The 13,069-nt window shown below is 41.6% G+C and overlaps 1 protein-coding gene across 3 annotated transcripts in view; it reads left to right on the top strand.

Annotated features, from left to right (window-relative positions):
• Window positions 1-1,023: 1,023 nt before the first annotated feature.
• The window catches only part of LOC123775035 (uncharacterized), a 13,932-nt gene continuing 1,886 nt past the window's right edge, over window positions 1,024-13,069 (top strand). Inside the window, exons 1-5 of one of the 3 annotated variants that reach the window (XM_045769808.2) lie at window positions 1,024-1,181; window positions 5,199-6,010; window positions 6,117-6,964; window positions 9,319-9,466; window positions 12,990-13,069. The exon at window positions 12,990-13,069 is cut by the window's right edge and continues 1,886 nt beyond it. In XM_045769808.2, the coding sequence (XP_045625764.1) occupies window positions 1,180-1,181; window positions 5,199-6,010; window positions 6,117-6,964; window positions 9,319-9,466; window positions 12,990-13,069 (1,890 nt within the window). In that variant the 5' untranslated portion in view covers window positions 1,024-1,179. Of the gene's footprint in view, window positions 1,247-1,290; window positions 5,047-5,198; window positions 6,011-6,116; window positions 6,965-9,318; window positions 9,467-12,989 lie in introns of those variants that run through there. The other 2 variants (XM_045769810.2, XM_045769809.2) reach the window with 2 other exon arrangements.

Below are 13,069 nucleotides of genomic sequence, written 5' to 3'. Positions count from 1 at the left end.
ATGGTGTGAAATATATGGCGTGTTTTCCCTAGAGTTTTTAGTATACGCGGTAATATATTTCCTGAGTAATATGCATGTGCAAATGTATTTCAGTGCTTCTTAATAATAAATTTTGAGACAGGGGGCAGAATGAGGGAAGAGGGGGGGGGAAGGAATCAGAGAGGGAAGGGGGAGGCCTAGGGGATGGGTATAAGGGGGTCAAGTAGGGGTGAAGAGTGGGGAAGCAAGGGAAAGGGTGGAAAGAGACCCAAGTGCAGCCGGGGATCCCTTCTGTGTATGTGTGTATATATATATATATATAAATGGAAATATTTTTAAGTTCGAGGAGTGGAATAGGGTAATATACTAGACCCGGGCACCGCCGGATATCCGTCCTGGTATACTATATAAAAAAAAACCCCACAAAGTTCAATATTTAATTTCAAAGTCGGCTCGTGAAACATTTGAAACCCCAACTTGCGAAATGCAGTAAGAAATCCTAGAGTATCAGTTATATGTAACTGATACAGCGAAAGGTTTCAGACTCTTGTGCACAGATGCTGTACCGCAGATATAATTGAAACATTAACAATCTGACAATTTAGGCAACTTAGAATGAAAGAAAGAAAACAAACTGAGTGTTTGTGTATGTATGTGTGCGCGGATGTTTTGAGAGCAGCCGAGCCTAACTATAAATTTGTTTTGATCTAAACTCTTTACCTTTTCGTATTATTAGACTAGTGTAGCCGCACAGTTCTGCGTAGCCAAGCTTGCTAGTAACAATAATATTAATAAAACAGCCCACAGGGAAAAGTGATGAGTACATCGAGCACTGGCAACATCAACTTACGATGCAACATAATCGTAGCCTAAGAGACCTCACTCTAAAGAATTTCCGCAGCCTTTATGGGCCTTAATCGTGCCCATGGACAGCAAATACGCGCGAAGTCACACTCATTGCTCGCAAAAATGGATTATTTATACGTTAATGACATCTTCAGTGCTGGATGCTTCGGCGCCTTGTAGCGAGCGGCAGTTGTGACGCAGGCGCAGGTGGGCGGGGCGTCCTTGCTTGGTTAGTACAGCTTCTAGTTCAGGCGTCGACAAGTTGACGGTTGCCCTGTGATATTTGGACACGACAAATGGTCCTATCTCGACATTTTTAGACATTCACGCATTGGACGTTGACCTACCAACTGCATGTAAGCTCCTGCCCTGTTCTCAAGTAATACCAGCTGGATGTTTGTTCTAGTTTAACATATATAAGGTAAGACACTGATGTTAATATTGTCAATCAGACGCCATCCACAAGAAACAGCCAGGTACGGTCTGATCCTGTACAACTGTTTCGATAAAGTTTATTTTCTGTCAAAACCATTTATATCGTCAGCCTAGGTTAGGCTTTGCATGTTAGCCTAGGTTATGCTGTGTTAACCAATGTTAGGCGCTGTTAACCTAGGCTAGTCTCTGTTAAGAGTCGTAGATTTCAAAGTCGAGCCGAACCGTCTCGTGTACGAGGTACTCACCTAGTTGTGTTTGCGGGGGTTGAGCTCTGGCTCTTTGGTCCCGCCTCTTAACCGTCAATCAACTGAAGTACAGGTTTCTGAGCCTACTACCCGCCAAACACACACCGAAACTGCGACGTTGGTAAAACGTTCGAACAAGTTTTAACACCTCCTAACCAGTTATAACAACCAATATAGCAAGTTGTAACAACGTTCTAATACGTCATAAACACGTTAAGCCAAGATGTAACAACTTTATTACAAGTTGTAACAAGCGGAAAATAGACAGTTACGGTTTGTGTTTGCAGGGCGGGCTCTATCATATCTACATTTGAAACTGTGTATGGAGTCAGCCTCCACCACATCACTGCCTAATGCATTCCATCTGTTAACTACTGACACTGAAAAAGTTCTTTCTAACGTCCCTGTGACTCATGTGGGTACTCAGTCTCCACCTGTGTCCCCTTGTTCGCGTACCACCAGTGTTAAACAGTTTATCTTTATCTACCCTGTCAATTCCTCTGAGAATTTTGTAGGTAGTGATCATGTCTCCCCGAGCTCTCCTGTCTTCCAGCGACGTGAGGTGCATATCACACAGCCTTTCCGCGTAACTCATACCTCTTAGTTCTAAGATTAGTCTAGTGGCATACCTCTGAACTTTTTCCAACTTCATCTAGTGCTTGACTAGGTACGAGCTCCATGCTGGGACTGCATACTCCAGGATTGGTCTTACATATGTGGTATACAAGATTCTGAAGGATTCCTTACACATGTTCTTGAAAGCAGTCCTGATGTTAGCTAGCCTTGCATACGCCGCTGATGCTCTTTTGATGTAGGCTTCAGGAGACAGGTTTGGCGTGATATCAACTCCTAGATTTTTCTCTTTGTCCGTTTCATGCAGTACTTTATCTCCCATTCGGTATCCTGTGACTGCCCTCCTGTTTCCACTGCCTAGTTTTATTAACTTACATTTACTTGGGTTGAACTTTATAGCCAATTGAAACCTAACCTAACACAACCTAATCTAACAAAACCTAACGAGATCTAAACTAACAAAACCTAACCTAATCACTAAGTTAGGTTAGGTTCGCAAGTTTTAATACACCATTAGGTTAGGTTTGCATGTTTTAATACACCATTACTGCACCATTATTTTAGGTTCGCAAGTTTTAGTGCACCATTAGGTTAGGTTTGCAAGTTTTAATACACCATTACTGCACCATTAGGTTAGGTTTGCGTGTTTTTAATACACCATTACTGCACCATTAGGTTAGGTTTGCATGTTTTAATACACCATTACTGCACCATTAGGTTAGGTTTGCATGTTTTAATACACCATTACTGCACCATTAGGTTAGGTTTGCGTGTTTTTAATACACCATTACTGCACCATTAGGTTAGGTTTGCATGTTTTTAATACACCATTACTGCACCATTAGGTTAGGTTTGCATGTTTTTAATACACCATTACTGCACCATTAGGTTAGGTTCGCATGTTTTAATACACCATTACTGCACCATTAGGTTAGGTTTGCGTGTTTTTAATACACCATTACTGCACCATTAGGTTAGGTTTGCATGTTTTTAATACACCATTACTGCACCATTAGGTTAGGTTTGCATGTTTTTAATACACCATTACTGCACCATTAGGTTAGGTTCGCATGTTTTAATACACCATTACTGCACCATTAGGTTAGGTTCGCATGTTTTAATACACCATTACTGCACCATTAGGTTAGGTTCGCAAGTTTTAGTGCACCATTTTCTGTCTCTCGTGGCAACTCAAGAGGACGGACTAGTGTATCTGGACCATCGTGGTGTAGCCTGTGTGCACATTACTGCAATAATCAACAACTGTGTAAATCTTAATTTTATACGTCGTTTCTTTTTAAAGGTTAAAAATAGAGTAAAGATTGAAAAGCAAAATTTATAAACTTGGTTATACAGAATTTCAAATAAACTGAATTATAATACAGATCTAAACTTGAAATTTGTACAGTTGTTCCTTAAATTAATTTTACATTACATTTTCTGACTTATCAGTGGGAGAAAATGCAACGTAAGTAGCAGTAATTTGAAAAATTAATATTTTTCAGTATTAAAAAATATTATAATTAAAGACTTAGGAATGAAAACTTAATTATACACTATTAGGTAGGTACATTTTAAGGGTGTATGGGAGACTTCTAACTCGTGTACGATTGAGCGATAGGTCGTTTCGTCCCTTGAGAGGCGGGTCTGAGAGGCGGTGGATGATAGATCAGTCCAGGTGGCATAGCTGATTCACCCAAGTGACCCCTGTACATTTAATAGGTTCTGTGGCGCAGTGGTACCTGGTTGATGGTTGATGTCAACATCAACTCACAACCAAGGAACCTCCAGATTCGATCCCCGGACAGAATGGACACAACTAGACAAGTTTCCTCTCACTTGGTCACTCTGTTCACGTAGCAGTTAATAGGCGAATAATACTTAATGCGCCAGACAGAGGCTTATTTAGGCTTATTTGGTCACGTAAGCCTTCAGAGGGAGCCAACCCGTCTGACTAATGCTCCCTATTTTGTCGGTTATGGTCCCCAACGTACACAATAAGGGGTACTATAAACGTAGCTGCTCACAAATATCCACTTTTGTGTGCATCGGGTGGTTAGGTTAGGTAGGTGACTTGGGTTGGTGCGGCTTTATACCACCACATTTTGTACGTTCTGGCAAATCAAGAGAACGAGCTGCCATACCATTAAACATTTACTGCCAGCATTTGATGCCAAATGTCAAACCCACGTAAAAAAAAAATGACTTTAAACAAACCTCTTCTTTACACACACACTTCAAAGTCAACTTATTTGCACCACTTCACAAAGGTCATTCCTCACAAACTTTCAAACAATTCACAGCGCCTCTTGTCCAAAGCTCCCAATTTCGCCAGGAAAATTATTTTTCCCTGGAAATTTTTAACACCGCGCAACATTCCTAAATATCGTTTTCCCTTGAATATATTCCCCGGCGCGGTGTTTCCGCGGCCCCCTTGACCACTACACATTATATCACTTTATTGTTATAAGGAATGATTTAAAAGCAACTACTTTTTTTAGATATATACAAGAGTTGTTACATTCTTGTACAGCCACTAGTACGCGTAGCGTTTCGGGCAGGTCCCTGGAATACGACCCCCTGCCGCGAAGAATCGTTGTTACAACCAAGTACACATTTTACTGTTGCGTTAAACAGAGGCTACAGTTAAGGATTTGCGCCCAGTAAATCCTCCCCGGCCAGGATACGAACCAATGACAAAGCGCTCGCGGAACGCCAGACGAGTGTCTTACCACTACACCACGTATGCAAACTCATGTTATAAACCAAATTGTTTTAGACCATATAACTTAATTCAAGCATACGGTTTTTAATTAAAACATTGTATTTTTCCTACTACAAGTGAACAAATCCACAAGGGCCGTGATGAGGATTCGAACTTACGCACGGGATGATGCCAGACGCTGCCTTAGTTGACTGCGTCACGACATGGTCAAAAGAATTATGTTCCCACTACAAGTGTTTCGATGTGAGCCTCCCACATGTTACTTTCTAATTTCAGGGATATACGAGCATAACTTGTTATTTTTTTGTCCCCCCAGTCTAAGGTTTAATGTAAGCTACATTAATATATTGTATTTTCTGAGGGGAAGATTCTGATACAGTGTCTTCTCATTCAAGGGACGCTGTTGACGCAGCCGCTGGCACCACAAGCTCAACCCTCCAATGTTCCCAAACATGGACCTCTCCCACTATCATGTGGTCAGCCTGGACAGAGGATCCAGTACCTCAGAGCAGCACTGGACGCCAAATACACGGCCGGTGGTATGTGATAGAGATGAGGATCCACACCCGCCTGCAGCCAATCAAGGCAAAACTCTCCCAGTGGTGTTATAATGTCGACCTTAGTGAAGATTCCTTGAAGAATTGGTACCCAAACTTAGTGCTGGGGACTACACTACAAAGCACAAACAAGGGCAACTTCTCTTATCTGGCATTGAAGAACGTGTCACACAAAGCTCCTAGAGAAAGTTTTCTTAGACTTCTTCAAGACTTGCAGACAGAGTTCAAGGTAGAAATTACCACTGGTTGGTTAAGATGGCTGACGGGAGAGAACGAAGACTTGCAGTTCAACTTGACCAAGACGAGACTGGCAGTACTGCTCCTTGGAGAAGGTAACGACCAAATTAGGTCCTCAGTAAGACCCACTAAGATACCATGGGCAGAGACCTCAGAAACTATATTTTTAAATGTTTCTCTAGCCTTGACAGAAGATGAATTGTTGCTATGCAGCATTGAGGACGAAGTGGTAGCACGCCCAGCACCTCAACAGATCTGTTCTACACGATCAGAACACGTTAACCAATCAGTAGATCAAATGGACGGTGAACATGAGCAGAAGAATGTCATCAAGACAGAACCACCTGATCATGACACAGAACATGATGAGCCTTTCTCACTATCACCCGACCTCTTCCAGTCTTACGACCAACGTGAGTAAACTTGATATTTTTTTATTTTGCCTCTTTAAACTGACCGCTTTACCTTAATAATTAAACAAACAATTTAATTGTTACCCAGATTTTATTTTCCACACAGGCTCTTCGGCCAATGGTGCCTCATCGTCTGCCACAGACTACCAGAGAGTTAATGACACCACTTCCACGCCCCAAACATTCTCTGCCCAAACTGTCAAGAAAGAGGCCTCACCTGACACATTGTGGTTATTGTCGACACAAGATATCATTCCCTGGAAACAGGAGAACGAAATTCATGGCCGGTGGTATATATTCCAACTGATGCTGCTCGACCCACTGGAGAGGATCGTAGCAGAGCTCTCCCAGTGGTCCACAAGTATCGACATAAGTACAGAATTCTTAAGAAACTGGAGCCCAAAGTTAACGCTTGGAATCACAGAGGAGAGCTCGAGCCAAAACCACAACTATTACTTAATCCTGAAGAACGTGTCAAGTAAGGACATCAGAAGAAGTCTTCTCCACCTCCTTGAAGATCTCAAGCATCAGCACAGGATAAGTGTGAGCACTGGCTGGGTAAGATGGCTCACAGGACCCAAAAATGACTGCCAACTAGACATGTGTATTTCAAGTATCAAACTTCTCCTGCTGGGTAGCGCCAAGGAGCAGACTGCAGGCTCCGTCTTGACTTGTATACCGTGGCTGGAGAAGCAAACGGTCTTAGTGTTCGACATACTGCTATCTAATACAGCTCTTGAAGAACACGTACACGTGTTACCATTGCAAGAGAGCAACAGTGTTAGGTCAGCGGTGATTCGTACACCCCCTGCATCACAAGGTACACAGCCAATCACTACGGCAGACAGATCTACCAAGTCTGCGCGGGCAGAGATGATCGAAACTGAAAAAGAGAATCTGCGTCTGCATACGCAGGTTAAAGAACACATTCGCGATGCTTCTGCACTGATCAAGGTTTGTGGATATAATTTGCATTGCATTGCATAATTTGCATAATTAAATTGTTGATATAATTTAATATAGTTTGAAAGTTTATTAAAGGTTGATAAGACCCCTTCTAAGGGGCCTGACAGCTGAGTGAACAGCGCATCGGGTTCGTAGTCCTGAGGTTCCGGGTTCGATCCCCGGTGGAGGTGGAAACAAATGGGCAGAGTTTCTTTCACCCTGATGCCTTGTTCACCTAGCAGTAAATAGGTACCTGGGAGTTAGACAGCTGCTACGGGCTGCTTCCTGGGGATATGTACCAAAAATTGAGGCCTGGTCGAGGACCGGGCCGCGGAGACACTAAGCCCCGAAATCATCTCAAGATAACCTCTCAAGATAAGGCTGTTTTAACATCAGTAATGACAATGATATCCTAATTTGTAAATGTTTATATTTAAGATCATATACACATTTCCTCCTCACACAATTTCTCATTCTTTTAACCCAAAGATGAGAACATATATACCAATTGACGTCTATCTATATATAAACTTATGATAATTATGTTGTGATTTATATCTTTATAATTATTCAAGATTTTATATTTATCTGGTTATTATCTAAGAAAATAAACCTGAGCACATACAAATAATATATTGGGAGAAATTTTGAGTATATGACATGATCATTCTGATCATGTCATATCATGTATCATCATGATACAACTGATGATAATGTCAGTTGGAATAAAAGGGGCTCTTATTATTCATTAATAAGACAACCTTATTAATGCAACACCCTGTTGATTGACGGTTGAGAGGCGGGACCAAAGAGCCAGAGCTCAACCCCAGCAAGCACAAATAGGTGAGTACAAACACGTTTTAGACCATTTTTGATACTCCTCTTAATATATCATATCATTTTCTGTTAATTCTGCCAGACAAAAACTGATATCGCAAAAGTACAATTTATTTATTATGAAATTATTTTTTTTCAAGTATATATAGATTTTTTTTTGTAATAATATTTTACATGCTTTAAATGTTTTTCAGTTTCATCCGTAAGGCAGCTTATAATTTTGTGCAATCCCATAATTAATCCAAGATCAATTAATCAAGAATTAATCCAAGATCTAATCCAAAGTTAATGAAAAAAGTAACAAAATGATGCGAACAGGTGAGAAATAAAAATATAAGAACTGTATTGCAATCCAAAAATACTGGGAATGAGAGACACTGAATAGCAAAACTTCAAGCATAAAAATACATCGTCAGAATACACCCAAAACCAGAGAGGTAGGAACGACCTTTGTGAAGCAACAGCTGGTGTATTATGAGCTGTATCTGAGAATCATATATATTTTAAAATACAACAGTGTACACTACACTACACACAGAAATCACAATGCGTGATGCATCAAATGAACAAATCCACAAGGGCCGTGACAAGGGTTCGAATTGAGTGTATTGAGAAGAGGAGGAGGTGATGTCATTACTGGAACCTGTGATGTACGAGTCTTGTGCCTGATGTGGTCTGATTGACTGATGAAGATTAAGCCACCTAAAAGGTGGCACGGGCATGAATAGCCCGTAAGTGGAGGCCCTTTGGAGCCATTACCAGTATCATGATACTGGAGATCTGTGGAGGTGCGACTGCACCCTACGGAGAGGTCCTGACCTCTCATGTGACCTGAGGGCTCTTAATTATTATATATCACATCTCAACCAAGTTTTAAAACACTTTGGTTTGTAAGACAGTAAATCCCTGGCATTTGGAACGCGTAGCAGCAAGTGACACATGAGAAAAAAGAAGCTTAAGAATCATTATAATTATATACTGTATAATCTAGATTTAAGAGTTCGATTTAGAAGCTTTATCAGTGATTGATACAAATCATTACAGGTGTGGCTGGAGACAACAGGTGTCACAGCCACAGATATTTTCCACGCTCTGATATCTAGATATCTAGAATATTTGCCGATACTCTCCTCACAGCCGTTATCTTGAGATATCTTCAGATGCAGACGCATAGGGCGTACCTAACATTATTAAGACTACTCATTAGCTTGGTAGAGCGACGGTCTCGCTTCATGCAGGTCGACGTTCAATCCCCGACCGTCCACAAGTGGTCGGGCACAATTCCTCCCCCCCCCCTCCTCACCCCTGTCCCATCCCAAATCCTTATCCTGATCCTTTCCCAGTGCTATAGTCGTAATGGCCTGGCGCTTTCCCCTGATCATTTCTTTCCCTTCGCTCTACAGAGCTTCGGCCTCACACACACACACACACACGTGGGGTCCGCGGTTCGAGTCTGCTAGAGCCCAGGTAAACGTAATGACATACCAAACATTAATCTCTACTGATAAGAGTTCACACATTCGCAGATAAGGTGTCAGTGTCGCAGACTCGTGGCAGATAAGGCCAAATTCTGCAGCGATTGTGGTCGAGGTTTGTACGTCAGGTGCTGGTCGTGCAGCGAGGAACTACCGTGGAATTATAGGCACTGCAACATGTGTGGTGTGCTACTAAACGGTAAGGCTATATAATGGTTTTCTATTTTTTTTTTGCATTTTCTTATCCTCACCTGTCTCTCTCTTGCCTATTTATTGCCTCGCCTCCTTCAATCATCAAAAAGCCATTACTTCACTATCTTCTGGAATGTGAAGCAACCAATGACCTTAGAAGAGCTTTAAGAGTTCCTGAATCATGCAGTGGCCACCCTGAAGCCATCAACACAGCCACTCTCCTGGTCAACAAAGGTGTCCAGCAGCTGGACACCCTCATAAAGACTGTGAAGCAGTATCCTCCCCCGCGATAACACCTTGATGGTTAAATGCAACCTCAGAATACTGAGAAAAAAAAATGTACCACTTACGGGCTATTCATGCCCGTGCCACCTCTTGGGTGGCTTAATCTTTATCAATCAATCAATCAATCATCAAGCTGGACACCCTCATAAAGACTGAAGCAGTATCCTCCGCGATAACAGCTTGATGGTTAAATGCAAACTCAGAATACTGGGGAAAAAAAAATTGTACCACTTACGGGCTATTCATGCCCGTGCCACCTCTTGGGTGGCTTAATCTTTATCAATCAATCATCAAACCCCTGCACATCAAACTCAACATTAATCCAACGACAGCAGCTGCATTAGATGCACATTCCACCGCGACTACAATGATTAGAAAAGCTGTCGAGGAATGGGACTCATTAGTGAGCATTCTGCATCTACATCCGCCACCAAGATAATGTTAATAAAACAAGATTAAAACCAGTGCACTAAAACAGAAGCGATAAATAAGCAGGGAAAAAGGAGAAGTCCTCTCCTCCATTTTAAACTTAGACCCAAATATCACAGGAAAAAGGTTATCATGTATAACCAAACTCAATTACGGGCTCACCATAGCCCGTGCTACATGGACACTTCGTCCTGAGTAGCTAAATCTTTAACAACATTTAACAACATTCAATCATCATCCCCGGGGACAGCACCGCTCCTGTGCCAGGTAAGTCCACTACGGGCTCACTATAACCCGTGCTACCTGGAACTTGTTCCGAGTAGCTGAATCTATAACAACATTCAATCATCACAAACGACTTGAGAATGGTCCAGGACGGACCGAAACGTCGTCGTCCCTTCATTTTCTAGTGTGTGGTTTGGTCAACATTTCAGCCACGTTATTGTGACTCCTCGTGTGCAACACTGCTCAATACTCGTGTGCAACACTGCTCAATACTCGTGTGCAACACTGCTCAATACTCGTGTGCAACACTGCTCAATACTCGTGTGCAACACTGCTCAATACTCGTGTGCAACACTGCTCAATACTCGTGTGCAACACTGCTCAATACTCGTGTGCAACACTGCTCAATACTCGTGTGCAACACTGCTCAATACTCGTGTGCAACACTGCTCAATACTCGTGTGCAACACTGCTCAATACTCGTGTGCAACACTGCTCAATACTCCACTAACAACAGTTTCCCACTCTGACTTAACAACCATTTATACTAAATCTTGGCTTTATTTGAAGTAACTATCCCACTAATATAATTTTGGATTACCTACCCTTAATACCATGTGCCTCTTAACTGCTTAATGAATATCTGCTGAGGCACAGCATCCAAGGCTTTGTTAAACTCAAGATAAGGATGATGCAATCCAATCTGATATTGATTTCCTTCAACACATTGGATAAGAATGAGAATGAAATTGTCAAATATTAGTTGCTTTTAGTCAAATTGTGTGTTGAATTTATTATTAGTTTGTCTTTCAAAATGTAAATCTTTTGTGATTAATGTTGACCAGACCACACACTAGAAGTTGAAGGGACGACGACGTTTCGGTCCGTCCTGGACCATTCTCAAGTCGATTGTCTTGAGAATGGTCCAGGACGGACCAAAACGTCGTCCCTTCAACTTCTAGTGTGTGGTCTGGTCAACATACTTCAGCCACGTTATTGTGACTCATCGCCTGCATTTGGTGATTAATGATTGAAGCAATTTTCCTATTATAAACGTTATAATATTGACTTAATTGGTCAATAGTTCAATACAAGTCATCTCTTCCTCTTTAAAAACCGGCACCACATTAGCAGCCCTCCATGACTCCGGCTCCACTCTCAATGATTCATTAAATATGCAAGAAAAAAAAAAGAGGCTCACTAAGCTCCTTTATACATTCTTTAAACACCCTGGCAAATTATTTGTCTGCTCCTGTTGACTTAATTTGTGGACTTAAATTGATATAAAATTGAATAACTTCCTCCCGGGTAAACCCTGAACTAGTCTACTTGTCCTCTTCACCACCCACATAGCCATGCCCGGCTCTACACATGATACACCTGAACTAGTCTACTTGTCCTCTTCACCACCCACATAGCCATGCCCGGCTCTACACATGATACACCTGAACTAGTCTACTTGTCCTCTTCACCACCTACATAGCCATGCCCGGCTCTACACATGATACAAAGTTATTTTCTAGCATAGAGACAAAGTACTTATAAAAAATACCAACCATTTCTTTGTCACTATCAGTTACTTAACAAATTTGTAAATAATATTTTTTTGTATACTAAGTACATTTAAAGGAGGATACAGTGGAGTATTCATAGGTACACATGATACAGTGGAGTATTCATAGGTACACATGATACAGTGGAGTATTCATAGGTACACATGATACAGTGGAGTATTCGTTGGTATACATGATACAGTGGAGTACTCACAGGTATACATGATACAGTGGAGTACTCACAGGTATACATGATACAGTGGAGTACTCACAGGTATACATGATACAGTGGAGTACTCACAGGTATACATGATACAGTGGAGTACTCATAAGTACACATGGGTAATTATATAAAGCCACACGGCTCATTCCGGGCATAACTAAACAAACAGGTGGACACAAACAGGTGGAGACAAACAGGTGGACACAAACAGGTGGACACAAACAGGTGGACACAAACAGGTGGAGACGACAAGTCACAATACCGGGGCTGAAGACACCACGACCCAACCACACGTCACCAGATGTGTAGAAACGGCGACGAGTAGTAACGGACTCGATAACGGTCCGGGACGGTCCGAAACGGTCCGAAACGTTGTCGTTCTTCACTTTCTGATGTGCGGTTGGGGTCGTAATAACAAATAGGTATATTATGTGTACGTGTAATAGGGGTAACACTAATATATTGTAATTGCAAACGAATTCGATCAAATAGTTCAAATTTTTTAAGGTATATTTGCTAATGAAAGGCTTTGAAAGTACTTAAAATAGAAAAAGTGTTATTACAGCAAATGTATGAAAATAGTATTAATTGTTCACAATGAAAAAACCACGGGTTGATATGTGGGATGAAGATGAGTGCTTCATGTTAATTAAGAATAGAGGAAAAGCATAAAAAATACCCCATGTTCTTAGATTCATATGCAATGACAAGATTATTACAAACAATTAAACTATAGGTCAATAATCTAATGGTAATTTCTTTACATTTGTCGCAGCTCATAAAAATGAATTCACAGGAACCTGTTTATGTTTCAGAGGAGTTACTGCTGGACACCCCGCCAGCCTCAGGCAGCCCAGCCAGACTCAGCCAGTCCAGCCAGTCCAGCCAGCCCAGC

Source organism: Procambarus clarkii, chromosome 92 (genome assembly GCF_040958095.1).
Source record: "Procambarus clarkii isolate CNS0578487 chromosome 92, FALCON_Pclarkii_2.0, whole genome shotgun sequence".
NCBI classification, from domain to species: domain Eukaryota; kingdom Metazoa; phylum Arthropoda; class Malacostraca; order Decapoda; family Cambaridae; genus Procambarus; species Procambarus clarkii.
Note: the sequence above shows the minus strand (reverse complement) of the source record. Positions and strands in the feature narration are given on the sequence as shown.